Here is a 16,011-nt window from a genome sequence, read left to right as displayed (position 1 = left end):
GGGAATGTATGGCAGAAAAGCTGTAACCGACATTTCTTTTTCTGATTTCTCACATTGCTGAGTGTTTGGCTCTGTTATACTGCTAATATCACTTGTGGAGTACCCGTTGCTCCTCAGAGTACTTTCCAAGTGTTGTATTTCGCACCTGAGGTGCTGTAGCTCACATATTCATCTTGCCCGTGTTATGATCATCTTAATCATGTCTCTTTTCTGACTCGGGTGGTGATTTGATAGTTTGCGTAGCTATCGGTCCATGTGTGTCAGCTTTCGATACATGCTGTGTGCCAGGTTTTCACAATCCCTTGTGACCAGCACATCTAGAAATGGTAGTTTTTTGTCCTTCTCTTCTTCCATAGTAAATTTTATGTTGGCATGGAGACTGTTCGAAGTGTTTTAGGAAGTCACCAAGCTGTTCTTCATCATGGCTCCACACAACAAGGTACCATCACTGAATCTGTACCACACTTTAGGTTTACAAGATGCCAAGTCCAGTGCCTGTCCTTCAAAGTGTTTCATGAAGAAGTTGGCCACCACTGGACTAAGAAGACTACCCATGGCGACACCTTCCAGCTGTTCATAGAAGTTGCCATTCCACGTGAAATAGCTCATGGCGAGACATGCTTGGAAGAGCTTTGTGGTGTCTTGCAGGAAGACGGAACCGATGTGCTCCAGAGAGTCCCTGACTGGCACTTTTGTAAACAGAGAAACAACATCAAAGTTGACCAGGATATCGTTTGGTGCAAGTTTTAGTTTCTTCAGCTTCTCAATGAAATGTCCAGAGTCCTTAATGTATGAGTCAGTCTTCCCCATGTGCGACTGGAGCAGAGAGTCCAAGTATTTTGCCAGTTTATACGTTGGTGAGCCAGGAGTACTAATAACTGTTTTTCTTATGGATCTTAGGTAATCCATGTAGCCAAGGTGGTAGGGCTTCTGTGTTGCACAGATCGCAGATTCCTCTGTATGTCTGTCGGCAGAGAAGACGTCTTGATTAACTGATTCGTATTCTGTGTGATACGCTGCATCGGATCTGGGCTTAGTTTTCAGTACATCGTCAGATCTAGTAGATCCCAGATCTTCTGCCCATAATCTTCGATCTTCATCATGACGGTCGCATTACCCTCATTGGCAAGCAGTACCAATATACTCTTGCCAGCGTTAAGGTTCTTAATGGCTTGTACCTCTTCTTTCTTCAGTTTGCAAGCTAGTGGTTTTGCTCAGCGCAGTATCCTGGCTGTTTCAGTGTATATTTCCTCTGCTCTTTCACAAGGAAGGGTCCGAATTGCTGCTTTGGTATTAGCAATGATGTCCTCCATAGGTATAGTTCTCGGGATGATAACGAAACCAACACACACGGACTGATACCTGCATAAACTATCAAATCGCCACCTGAGCCAGAAAAGAGGCATGATTAAAATGCTCATAATGCAGACAAGGTGAATATGTGAGCCACAGCACCTCATACACGAAATACAACACTTGGAAAGTGTTCTGAGGAGCAATGGGTACTCCACAAGTGATATTAGAAGTATAACAGAGCCAAACACTCAGCGAAGTAAGAAATCAGAAAAAGAAATTTTGGGTATGGCCTTTCTGCCATACATTCCCAGAGTGACGGACAGAATCGGCCTTATATTATGCAAACACGGCATGAAGACTATTTACAAACTGACAAAGAAAATCAAAGAGTGTTTCAGATCAGCAAAGGAGAAAAGGGACCCACTTGCAATGCCAGGAATATACCGCATACCATGCACATTCGGAAAAGTTTATGTTGGAATGACTGGACGATTGATCAACACCAGGATTAAAGAACATAAATGACATTGCAGATTGGGTCAGGTGGAGAAATCAGCTGTGGCAGAGCACGTGCTGTGTGAGACTGACCATGTAGTAACATTTCCCAACATGGAAATTTTGGCTGTAGAGAATAAATAACACACCTGCTTGTTTAGAGAAGCTGTAGAAATACACAAACATGAGAACAGCTTCGACAAGAAAGAGGAAAGCCTCAAGAAAAATGGATCTTGGATTCCTGTGCTGCAGCGAATGACCATCGCAGGCAGCAAGACAACTGCACTGCAAATTACCACAGAGAAGTCCTCGGATGTTGGCATGCAAGGTAAATATAGTCTGTGGCTGTTTCTGAAGCAGCACGAAGTCATCAACCAACTTCTACCAATCACAGAGAGCCCAAGATAAAGTGTACAGTTAATCTGGTTTAAGCACACAATATAATTCACGCAATCCAAGCGGACTCTTCTCAGTACTGAGGTTCATGGGAGTGACGTAAAGGCATTTCCCGTTAGTCTACATTCAGATGTAATGCACACTAATGTGTGATCAAATTTCAAGAGTTCAGATGATAAGCAGTAGAGGACTTTAGTCGTTGAAGCAGGTACTCTCTCGCAGTCTGTTTCGGTTTCAGATATTTTGCAAGCCGTTGTTCATTGTTCAGTGGCAGAGCTACACTACTGATACAAAATAAATGGATAAAATTGGGAAATTGACTATGTCTGGGATAATTCATCAGTTATGCAAAGTTATCTGGATGAAATTGAAAGACATTGTGACACTAATACCAGATGCAGAAAATGGATTGAGTTACATCAAGAATATGTACTGGAGCTCTCAATGATAAAGATGTCAGAATACAAAATCTAGGATACTCTTCTTTACTTCACTTACACACATTTCTGCTCTAGTGCTATTAACTTAATGTGAAGCTATTGCTTTATCTGGGTAGATACTCACACTTAAGGAAAAGACAGCGGCTCACGAATTTTCAGAGATTCCATTCTGTATGAAAAAGTCATTGGAAAATCTTAGGCCGCACTGAAACAAAGACCTTTAAAAGGAAACCATGACATGGCATTTCCTTACAAGATCATAGGTGATGGAAGCATTTGGCCTGATAGAAAATTTAATGGGACAGTGGAAAGCAGCTGACTTATAAGAAAAAGATACCATATTTAACTATTGTCCAACTTTATCATGTGTGTATGTTGATTGTTTGACTGGAATACTCTCTTTCAAATTCTAAAGGTGGCAGGGGTAAAATACAGGGAGCGAAAGGCTATTTACAATTTGTACAGAAACCAGATGGCAGTTATAAGAGTCGAGGGGCATGAAAGGAAAGCAGCGGTTGGTTAGGGAGTGAGACAGGGTTGTAGCCTGTCCCCAATGTTATTCAATCTGTATATTGAGCAAGCAGTAAAGGAAACAAAAGAAAAATTCGGAATAGGTATTAAAGTCCATGGAGAAGAAATAAAAACGTTGAGTTTCGCCGATGACATTGTAATTCTGTCAGAGACAGCAAAGGACTTGGAAGATCAGTTGAACAGAATGGACAGTGTCTTGAAAGGATATAAGATGAACATCAACAAAAGCAAAATGAGGATAATGGAATGTAATCAAATAAAGTCGGGTGATGCTGAGGGAATTAGATTAGGAAATGAGACGCTTAAAGTAGTAAAGGAGTTTTGTTATTTGGGGAGCAAAATAACTGATGATGGTCGAAGTAGAGAGGATATAAAATGTAGACTGGCAATGGCAAGGAAAGCGTTTCTGAAGAAGAGAAATTTGTTAACATCGAGTATAGATTTAAGTGTCAGGAAGTCGTTTCTGAACGTATTTGTATGGAGTGTAGCCATGTATGGAAGTGAAACATGGATGATAAATAGCTTGGACAAGAAGAGAATAGAAGCTTTCGAAATGTGGTGCTACAGAAGAATGCTGAAGATTAGATGGGTAGATCACATAACTAATGAGGAGGTATTGAATAGAATTGGGGAGAAGAGGAGTTTGTGGCACAACTTGACAAGAAGAAGGGACCGGTTGGCAGGACATGTTCTGAGGCATCAAGGGATCACAAATTTAGCATTGGAGGGCAGCGTGGAGGGTAAAAATCGTAGAGGGAGACCAAGAGATGAATACACTAAGCAGATTCAGAAGGATGTAGGTTGCAGTAAGTACTGGGAGATGAAGAAGCTTGCACAGGATAGAGTAGCATGGAGAGCTGCATCAAACCAGTCTCAGGACTGAAGACAACAACAACAACATGTTGACTGTACTTTCGGTATAGCAAGTTATGAGGGGAGAACACTACATCAACCATTAGATGTCAGTGTGGATTGTACCGAAAACACTGTAAAAGCACTCTCTAACCACAGTGGATGACCCACTTAAATAGCAGATAATGTTCAGGCTAAAATTACCAGCTATTCTGTTAATGAACTGGTCACACAGACCTATCATATGAAGGAAAGTGTACCTGTTAATGATAAATTTTTTCTTACCCATATTTTTTCCATAAGTAATTCTGCTCACAGAAGATTACAACCAATGCTTCTCAAGTTCACAGCCTCAACATTTTATTTTTTGCAATTCCTACACTGTATTCCAAAATACTGGCCTTTTTTGTCTTTTGTCTTGCAATGTCCAACAGAGAAAAATAACAGAAACACACAGAAAATTCGTCCGGTCATGACGGAATTGTGCTATCAGCTGAACAGCACACGGGCACCACCTACTTTTCTAATCATGATCAGCATGTATTCGTCTGTGTCTAGAGATTTTTTCTGTGAACACTGTGTTAACAAGCTTCAATGCATGCTCATATGACTAATTGTACGTTGAATGTTAGATATAAAAATGTGTGATTTGAAAACGCATGTCATATTTCCATCACGTGAACTCAGCCTTACTGTTGCTCCCATGCGCCACTGTGCCGAGTGGCAGCTTTGCTTGCGTGAATGTACAATATATGAAATGTTATAAAAGCATCCAAAAGAGCACAGTTTTTTTTAGTAATATTTCAGAAAGTGTAATTGGCAACATGTTGTCCTCCCTTTCCCTGTAGCACATTCATTTTTCCAGGTCAAAAACCAGTCCACATTTGGAGGCAAACATCAAATAAGTTAACCTAAAAACTGAAACAGGCTAAATCTGATTAAATGTTGAGGCTAAGGCTACAATGGATATACTATGATGAGTAGCTTCTACAATGCTGGACCTAAAAAGAATCAAATCAGCACCTGATGTCTATTACGTCCATTGTGCAAGTCACAATTTAAATTTCGTCCTTTAAGACGTTGTAGAGATTAATTGTGAAACAGTCCTGTTTTTTGAAGCAGCTGAGATCTATAAATATTTTCACTGTAACATACAAATATTTTCACCACAACATGTTATATTGGTAGGATTTAAAAAGTAAGTAAACTGAATGCATTGTGCTGGGAAGTATGATGGAATCCATGCACTTAAAAAAAGTTATATTGTCTTAAAAATGAGAAATATAAAGAACAAAGTGTAGAAATAAGTCTTAAGCTGAATACAGCATCTTAAGAATGGCTCTATGTACTATCACAAATACCGGAACTACCACTGAAAGATCATTTGACGAGGCATTCAACATCTAGGAAAAACAGAGCCGTTGAGTGTCAGTTTCATAAAAGTTAATGCAAATAGTAAAAAAGCATTTTGATAACCTTTGTGAGGATGAGAGGCTGACAGAGCCAGTAACTAGATCTGATACTTTTTTACCCAATGAGTGATACCATTTATTCACAACTAAATATGCGGTTTCAAGGTGCCAAAGGTATTTTAAAAATGAAGCATTTAAGTTTACTATGACATTTCCTGATGTTGTTTCTCCACTACTGCCTGCACGTGATGCTGATAACAACTTCATTTAAAGTACAAAACTGGTGTACAAGACTTAGCACAGCTATGATTAGGAAAAAAAAAAAAAAAAAAAAAAAAAAAAAACAAGGTGTACAACTTTGCTACCACCGTTCTCCGATAGGTGGCCACAACGCTAAGCAGCGGTCGAAAGAAACAGATCGCAGACATCAGGCAGTTAGCTTGGACCTCGGTCAACATAACCTCATTCAAACGTTAGTCGATTTGTATCTGCATCATATTGTTGTTCTTGATTGAAAATGTCAGTTTACGAGCCTAATTCTCGTCATTTGCTGGAGGTGTTACTGTTTTGTTTCAATATGAAGAGAACAGCGGCTGAGTCTCATCGAATGCTCTCAAGTACGTATGGTAAGGATGTTATTAGTGAAAGAACGTGTCGTGAGTGGTTTCAATGCTTCAAGAATGGTGATTTTAACATTGTAGACTGGCATAGTGGTGGAAGAGAGAATGTTTTCGAAGATGCAGAATTGGAGACATTGCTGAGTGAAGACTCGTGTCAAACTCAAGAAGAATTGGCACGATTAGTGGGAGTGACACAGCAAGCCATTTCAAAACGTCTCTCAAGGCTACGGGCATGATTCAGAAAGAAGGAACTTGGGTCCCGTGTGAGCTGAAACCAAGAGATGTTGAACAGCATTTGTGTGTTTGTGAACAGTTGCTTCAGAGGCAAAGATGGAAGGGATTTCTGCATCGCCTTTTGACCAGGGACGAAAAATGGATTCATTATGGTAACCCTAAATGCAAAAAATCACGGGTATATCCCGGCCATGCTTCCACGTCGCTGGACAAACCGAATATTCACGGCTCCAAGATCATGCTCTGCACTTGTGGGACCAGCTCGGTGTCGTGTACTATGAGGTGTTAAAACCAAGTGACACAATCACAGATGCTCGTTATTGAATGCAATCAATGCGTTTGAGCAGAGCATTAAAAGACAAACGGCCGCAATACAGCGAGAAGCACGATAAAGTGATTTTGCAGCATGGCAACGCTAGACCCCACATTGAAAAAGAGGTCAAAACGTACTTGGAAACGTTAAAATGGGAAGTCCTGCCTCACCCATCGTATTCTCCACTGACTATCACCTGTTTAGATCAATGGTGCATGGCCTGGCTGACCAACACTTCCGATCTCATTAAGAAGTCAGAAATTAGATCGATTCGTGGACCGCTTCAAAAGATGAACAGTTTTCTCGAACCAGGATTCGTACACTGCCCGAAAGATGGAGAAAGTAGTGGCCAGTGATGGAAAATACTTTGAATGTTACATGTGTAACCAATTTGTTTCATTAAAGCCTCAAATGTTGGGGAACAACGGTGGAAGAAAAGTTGTACATCTTGTAAACTGTTTTAAAAAAATATCACTACTGGTACCCTCTCAGGTCAATAATTTTTAGATACATAACTATTTTAAAATTGTCGAATATGGGCAGTAATGCATCGTGTGATGTGGCAGAGGCCAAAGTGAATGTATTATCTGAAATTTGCATGCAGTTGGCAATGACAGCTATGGAGGTGTGCTTATAAGATGATGAGGAATGGGGGGAAGCACAGTGGCAAGGAGCAGTGTATCATGTGATGGTCCTGACGATAGTGCCATTCTGCCACGTCTGCCTGTAGGACACACATTGGAGTGGACGTAGAACATTTAGGATTAATTTTCACATTAGTTTAGGTATGGCGAGATTACTTATCTACTGTTGTGTTCACTATGGGAGGCATAAAGCTGACACAACAAGTATTATGTTAAGATATGACAGTAATAGTTTTACACGCATATAAATTCTGTCAGGCAGAGTCAGAAGGAGAAACATGTAAGTGGACACAGGGGCTGTAGTGACTTTGGTAAATGCACAAATGTGTGTGGACTTGGGCTCTCCTCCCCTCACACAGATTTCATGGAAGTTGGTGAGCTACAATAAACAGCAGATTTCGATCCTACATCAGTTCTCCACTCCTGTCTTACAAATCTGTTGTTTACCCTCTCACCTTCCTTGTTGTGGAACATTCTCATACTACATGCCTGTTCGTGTTAGAAGCATTTAACGCTTTTGATTTCTCCACTGCTGATGAAGTAAATTTAGTGTAAGATCAAGTTCTGTATCAGCAACTGGAGTCCCTCTTCTCTGAGTTTTTGTCTCTGTTTTCCCCTGGGCTCAGTTGTACTACTAGTTTTCAGGCCCACATTGCCATGAAAGAGTTCGCCCGTCCTCATTTTTTTGGGGCACAGCAGGTGCCTGTCGCATTGCACGATTCTGCCAAGGCTGAATTAGACTGTTTGATGTCATTTGGCCTATTTCTTCCAGCAAATGGGCTACAGCACTGGTCATCGTTAAGGAGGCAAGGGGTAAGCTTCACCTCCGCGACGAATTCAGTGTCACGATTAATGAACAGTCCATGATATATACATACCCCTTGCCCCACCTTGATGAGTTGCTCACAAAATTATCGGCCAGCCAGTACTTTTCCAAGATTTATTTGTCGGAAACTACTACCAGCTCCCCTTGGATTAGGCTACTAGGTGCCTTCTCATTGTCAATATACCTTTTGGCTTATACCAATATCAACACTTGCCTTTTGGTGTCACTAGCACACCCACAATTTTTCAGTGTTTTTGGAAGAGCTGACAGCGTCTGTGCCAGGCTGCATCAGTTAATTTGATCTCACTGTTTTGGTTTCTTGCACTGAAGACCACCTTAACAATCTCCAATCATTGTTTTCTGCTTTGCAGTCTGTGTGTCTCAAGTGCAGTCATTTTGACGTTACTCACATGGGGGTCAAGCCATTGGGTCACCATGTTGACACAATTGTGGCTTTGCCATGGCGGACCTCTGTTAAGAAACTGCAGCCGTTTCTAGGTAAAGATGCATACTAACATATGTTTTTGCCGCATGCATCCACTGTTACTCATCCCCTGCACACACTTTTGGGTAAAAACGTGCCTTTTTTCTGGCCCCCACTTATGCCCAAGAATTTGCTTTGCTTAAATCTAAGCTTCAATCTTCCCCATGTCTGACCACTTTTCAGCCGGGTCAGCATCTCGTGTTGACTACAGACGCTTCTCAACACAATCTTCACCTGGGGTTAGTGCACAAATATGCAGATGAGTCTGAATGACCTATCACTTATGCTTCTAAGACTTTAACTTCCATTCAGCGGCAGTATTCTCAGACTGAAAAGGAGGCTTTAGTGATTGTGTTTGCCCTCAAGAAATTTCATGTCTTCTTGTATAGTTCTAAGTTTCATTTAATCATGGATCACAAGCGGTTGGCTGCTGTTTATCAGCCTTCCGCTTCAGTGCTGGTCACGGCAGCAAATTTTTTGCAGCGGTGGGCTTTCTTCCTCTCCCATTATCATTATTAGAGCCATTACCGGCTGAAAGTGCAACATGCCAACACTGAAGCTTAATCTCTCCTTCCGATCTGGCCGGACCTGGTGTTCAATCAGGATGAGTTGCTTTGTTTCAGTTTAGATATTGAGAATCAGAACACAGTCGATGGTTTTCCCATCACTAGTGCCACGATAGCATTGGTCATTGCTGTGGATCCTGTGCTTAGTCGGGTCCTCTCCTTTGTGCAGCACAGTTGGCTGGAAAAACCGCCGGGCTGTGCGTCTGATACCTTGCATAATTACTTCTCCCTTCAGCACCGCTTTTCTGTGTTTGGTGGGGTTCTTTTGTTAGCTATGGAACACGCTGCTCCCCAGGTTATGATTCCTGCTTCCTTAGGGCATAATGTACTGTGATTTCTGCATGTCAGTCATTGAGAGACCTCTCACATCAAAGCTTTGTTCCACTAGCACGTGCACTGGTCAGGCATTGATGGGGACATTACACAGCTTGTTGCCACTTGTACTCACTGTGTTCAGCAACAGGTAGTCCCATGGGTATCTTTCTTCCCATGGCCATGCCCCTGCATCCATGGGAGCGTCTACATATTGATTTTGTTGGGCCCTTCCTAAATCAGTATTGGCTCATTGTAGTGAACGCCTATTCCATGTATCCCTACACTGCACACTGTCTGTCCACGTATGTGGCAGCCACTACTTCATCGCTGTCTAAGATTTTTGTAGTTGAGGGATTTTTGTATATGAATGTTACCAATAATGTCCCCCCATTTCTTTCTCAAGAATTTGCATCTTTTGTCAGGATTGTGGTGTTCGCATCTCACAGCTCCCCTGTTTCATCCTCAATGTAATGGTGAGGCAGAACACATGGTTTGGACATTTAAAACTCAGATGTGGAATTAAGTATCTGGCAAGTTTTCTGAAGGCACTTTAGACCATTTTTTGAGTTCATACTATTTCATTCTAGTGGAGGACAAGAGCCCGGCACAGCTGCCTGCTGCGACAGGGACACTGACCACAGACCATCCTTCACCTGCTGCATCCCAAGCCACATCCGCTGGCATCGACAGATCTTCGATGGTTCTGGCCCAGATCTTCGATGGTTCTGGCCAGGCGTGCCTGTCTGGGCCCATAGTTTCGGCCGCCAGCCACACTGAGTTCCCACCATCATTGAGTATCACGGGGGTCATCATCTGTCTGTAAGCCGCACTCCAGGCAGGTGGATGTATCATCACTTTGAGCAGCTGCAGCCGCACATGGCAGGGTCTGTTCTGCAGAGCCCACCACCTCCTCCACCCCCTGCCGATCCAGGTCACGCTACAGCAGGGGTTGCTGTCTGGCATATCACTGTCTGGAGTTCCTGCTTGTGCCCCACTCCTCGACCACCATCACTGGTGCAGCCCCTGCAGTAACTGACACCATAGCCGCCACCACTTCCATTGTTGGGTCTTGTGCAGCCTTCATCTCCAATGCCCCCACTGATGACACCTCCGGCACCAACAGCTGACCTCGACAAGGATGTCGCTATGGAGATGCCATCCCTGACCCTGCCCTATGGCCTCTCATGAAAAAGGGGGATGGCACGCCAAACCATCTCCTCATCATTTCTGTCCCTACTTGCTGGTGCCTTCCTGCAGCATGCTACAGCAGCTGCCATCATCGGGCAATGAAATGGGCATCAACGCTGTCATTGGTGTTTACTGTGACTCATAATCTCAATCCCTTGTGAGATCAATGCTTTTTTCCACAGTACCAGTGCTTTTAGGTATCAGTGCTTCTTCAGTACAATTGCTTTTTTTTGGTACCAGTGTTTACAGTTCACAGGCCTGCTTACAGAGGCCACCTGGATTGGTGCCCTGGTGAGCTGTGATGGAAACAGTATTATTTAAGTGATCACAAATAAGTTCTTGGCCTACTCTGTACCGTGTATTACTGCTGTCCAGTCAGAGTGTTCAGTTAGCCACAACCGTATCTTACATGTTGCCCTATAGAGTAATATGTTCTATAAATCATTTTTGTTCTTGCTATAGCAACACTAATCCTCCACGAGAAACAAAATGTAGCTTTATATATATATATATATATATATAAAGAATATTTACACTTTCCCCTGAAATGTTGTTTTAGTTTCAAAACTGACAGGTGTTTCTGTTGCACCCTGCACTATTAGGAGCACATCCACTTAGATCTTACACTGTTTTGATATTGGTTTCCAGTGCACAACTTTTTAGTCCAATGTCTTGTTAGATTTCATCTTTATGTCATCCTTGCAAACTATGCCTCCTAATGGAAAAGCATCGACTACAAACTGACTTACTGTTCAGAAAAAAGGGATGTGGATGCACTAAATGGGATTCTGTTTCCAGGAACAAAGGAAAATTTATTCTTCCAATCAAAATTGCTGATCTAACTTAACAGTTGAGAACCATTTTAAAAGGGCCTAAAATATGCTTATCTATAAATGGAAGACCAAATCATGGTAATAACAGATTCCAGATCAACACTTGCTCTCCTGAAGCACTTACACAGTGGATGGAACAATCATCCCATTCATGAATAAATGGGGTGAAAGTAATGGATATGAAATGAGACGGGAAAGTGATAGGAAGAAAATAATAATGACTTAAAGCCATACCAGGCATTGAGGCAACACAATGGTAGGAGTTGAAAATGTATGCCCGACTGGGACTCGAACCCAAATGCTCTGCATGTCTAGAATGGTTGCGTTAACTGCCTTAGCCATCTAGACACACTTTCCATCAGCCCCAAATTCCAAACTTCCTGCTCGCTGCACCATAACAACCCCCGCCCATTAACCTTCCACTCGCAGATTTCTGATTCACCTCAATTATTCATGTATATGTCCCAGTTGCTTCATCACAAGTGTCATAAATATCCTCTTTAGTCAAAATATCCACCATTCTGTTTACTAGAATGCTGCAGTTCACCTTTACCAAGCAGATGTTGCTGTTATGGTGATAATTGGGGAACAATGTAAAAAGATCCTGAGTATCATAAGCAATGGGGTAATTTGTAGACATGGGTGGTGTCTGTTCTGTCAGACATGTCCAGCAGAACAGATGCCACTCATATCTATAATTCTATGGATGCAATGGCTGTTTGATGAAAAAGTTTCTGTGCAGATGCACAACCAATGTCTGAATTCTTACAGGGATCAGAAATCTGTGAGTGGTGGGTTTAAGGAGAGGGGTCATTGCAGTGCAATGAATGGGAAGTTGGGAATTTGGGGCTGATGGGAAGTGTGTCTGGGTGACCACACAGCAATGATACTGTTCCAGGGAAGTGGAGCATCAGGGTTTGAGTCCTAGACTGCCACAAATTTTACACTCTTGCCATTGCATTGCCACAATACTCTGTGTGGCTTTCCCATCCCATTTATTTTCCATTCCTTTCACAACAATTATTCATGTATATGACACTGCATGTCTGACAGAACAGACAACACTCATATGTATAAATTATCCCACAATTATCAACATACAGCCACATCTGCTTGGCAAAGGTGAACTGAAGCATTCTAGTAAACAGAATGGCGGATATTTCAACAAAAGAGGTCATTTATGACAAGTACAAGTCACAGTGAAAAGCAGGCTACAGATATTTATGAACATTTAGAAGGAAGATTAGGAAAGATGTATAGAGCAATAAGAGACAGGAGTCCTCCAAAAGTTGGGAAGGAGTGTATGCTCAAATGCATTCTTTCCTGGCACTGTGTCGCTGCTATCACAACTGCCAATGTTTAAGGAGCTTCAGGAATACTGTTTCATGTCTGAGCTTCAGTCAGAGCTGCTAAACAAACATCTGAACCCTATCACCTTCCACCTTTCCTGCAGTGTGCATGCGGGAACTTGGAAGACAAAAATCATATCTTCTCTGAGTGTGTAAATTATTGTGATTAAACATGTAATTTTGTGTGAGTCTACAAGTGCACTGATTTGCCTTACTTCAAAACTATATTTATTATAAGATCAAAATAAAATGATTATACAATAACATATACATGTTTAAGCCAACTTGGACTTATGCCTTCAATCTGTTCTTACAAGTGAAGTGAGCATTTCATCTAAATGGATTAGGTATTAAAATTGTGCTGTATAACGTTGTTAATATTTGCTACTTAAAAAAGGGTTACAACTAGCCTATGGTATGAAATGTAGGATTGATATGTGTGTGTGTGTGTGTGTGTGTGTGTGTGTGTGTGTGTGTGTGTGTAAATCCGCATGAAATTATTGAAATAAATGGATACACCAAGAAAGGTTTAAAGTGGATATCTGTGCAAACACTGCTGAGATCTTAGTAATATAATTTTGTCATGTTCCAGTAATATGGTGGACTTAATAGCGCCCAAGTTCCTGTGTGGGAACTGTGACAATCTATGATTCAATAGCCCTCATTAGTCATAAAAATTGCTATGGTCAATAATATTACAGATGCAATAAAACAATATTTTATACGACTTTTTCTTGCTCATTCACTGCATTATGGATAAGCTTTGTGTGGCACTAGTCCAGTATCAAATGAATATTTAATTTGAATTCTAATAGGAATATGTAACTGACACCAAAACTTGCATTTTCCCATGGTTTTTACATACCGGCATAATCACTGAGATAGAAAACAGTGTGCACCATGATGATCCAACCCATACCCATGAATCGCAGGCCATGTATTGCTGGGACAGAGTCACTACCAAGTTGGGTGTCGAGTATTATGGGTACATTGGAATATATGGAGAAACATACTAAGATGCTATTCAGCGGCCCTGAAACATTATGCAACAGAAAGAACATATAAGTTGATAACTTTATAACATATACATTAGAGACATGCTTACTGCATTTATATTATGTACACTAGAGACATGCTTACAAATAAATGAACCATATTCTCATTTCACCTAGTAAATTGCTATATTAAGAGTCACATTAAAGAAGATCAAATGTAAATACAATTCAGAAAATCACGGCAATTGGGAGTGATGAAAGTTGGAGTGGTGAAAAGTGCAAAATGTGTACAGAAGCTAGTGAACAGTGTGACACAATGTGTACCTAATATTTTGTTGTAATGATATAGAAGTAGCGAAAGAAACTAGTAACATAAATGGCAATACACAGTCAATGCATCAAGAATGGATAGTCCACTTCATATTATAATCACTTTCAAATGGCGAGGGAATTGATAAACAACTGAAAAATTACAAATTAAATGCAGAGTGGTACACTACTAAAGGTATGCTGAAACTTGTTAAAACTAGAATATTTAAATAGGTAAAATATGGTATAAACGATTTTATCTCTCATTTATCAGATGATAATCAAAGTTTAAAATATAAATATGATATGATGATAGAGTACAACAAACGTTTAAATGGAGAAACTGATCACATAAAAGAAACTAGGTCGAGGAAACAAATGGAAATTTTGAATTCTCATGAGTTAATGTTATGACAACCAAAAGAAAAAAGCACTGTTGCATAAAATTGGACAATATTTTGATTCTAGGGGACAGACCAAGAAAAAGCAAAAAGTAGGGTGCTGTAAATGGTATTCCCTTGACAAACAGAAAAAAGTACTTTCAAATGTTTGGCTTCAACTACAATTCTGTATCTGCAGAAGACTGCAAAGTGTTTAGAAGGGGAAACAATCCTCTCGCTCAAGTGACTGGATGTGAAAATTCTCAAAATGGAAATAACAAAATGCAACCCTTTCTGAATTGTATTTAAATTCAGTTATTTGGAAAGAGAGAGAGAGAGAGAGAGAGAGAGAGAGAGAGAGAGAGAGAGAGAGAAGAAGAAGAAGAAGAAGAAGAAGAAGCACCGGCTTTATGCTGAATGAAACATTTTACTTGTCACAACCATGAATGAGGTGAGTAAAAAGACTGTCAGCAGCTCTCAGTTTTACTGAGAAGAGACTATGTAATAAACTGTGTGGGATCAAATGATGTTGCAAAAAGTGAATTAGCAGGCACTAGACAAGTCCTAAAGGAAACTTTAGTGTCTATGATACATACAAATGTTTTAGTGTCTGCTGTACCTCACAGACGCTATTTAACAGCCTGATCATGTGTTAACAAAGAAATAGAGAAAACTATCAGGAAAATCTTATAAACCATCTCCTAGAGGCAAGTTTCGGAAAGTTCTTGTACACCAAGGATGGTATACAGTACAAAGGCAAGTGAATTATTGCAGGAAACATCCCAAACAAAGTCAGAAGCAATAGCAAACATACCAAGGTAATTAAACTTCATTGCTGATGTTTCAATGGATGTGTTGTTGCCTGTGATGTACAACATTTATTCAAACAATGGAAAATCCACGGTGGAATAATGACGATATTATGAAAAGGGTAGAGTGGAGGTGCTGCATCACAGAGAGGCACAACAAAAAGACTGCTAAATAAGTAAACTTTTGGCCAAAAAGCCTTCTTCTGAATTAGAAAACGCACACACATACATATTCACACAAATATAGCTCTCACACACATGACCACTATCTCTGGCTGCCATGTAACGTTAATCTAGTATGTCAGTAAGAAAGCTGCTAGTTTGAAAAATGTTGCTGGTTCATTAGTTTTATTATAGAGCTTTTCTTTATCTGCCATTAGTAGCTTACTATTTACTTGATCACAATTGCATTTTTCAAAGAAAATATTTTTACTCCTATGAATATGGAGTCCTATTTATAGTATACTTGTTATACAACTTAATAACCAACACTACTACTTGCCATGTAGCTAACAAAAATTTTAAACCTCTGAAACTAGAGAATCAGATTAGATGCAAATTTGCCACGCATGGTGTACTTTAACCACAGCAGCATATGAACGGTTTACAAACTTATCTATTTCAGAAATACTTCCACCCTTGGCCTGAAAGTCAATGATCGTACCCATTTGGATGTCAAATTGCTATATCCACATTACAACAATGACTGCACTGCTTTCCTAGT

General features: G+C 40.6%; 1 protein-coding gene across 1 annotated transcript in view; it reads right to left on the bottom strand.

Annotated features, from left to right (window-relative positions):
* Positions 1–16,011, bottom strand: part of LOC126470907 (nose resistant to fluoxetine protein 6-like) — a 326,632-nt gene that overhangs the window by 130,177 nt on the left and 180,444 nt on the right. Inside the window, exon 6 of the mRNA XM_050098938.1 lies at positions 13,660–13,827. Within this exon, the coding sequence (XP_049954895.1) occupies positions 13,660–13,827 (168 nt within the window). The remainder of the gene's footprint in view (positions 1–13,659; positions 13,828–16,011) is intronic.

This window comes from Schistocerca serialis, chromosome 3, assembly GCF_023864345.2.
Source record: "Schistocerca serialis cubense isolate TAMUIC-IGC-003099 chromosome 3, iqSchSeri2.2, whole genome shotgun sequence".
In the NCBI taxonomy this organism is placed as follows: domain Eukaryota; kingdom Metazoa; phylum Arthropoda; class Insecta; order Orthoptera; family Acrididae; genus Schistocerca; species Schistocerca serialis.
Note: the sequence above shows the minus strand (reverse complement) of the source record. Positions and strands in the feature narration are given on the sequence as shown.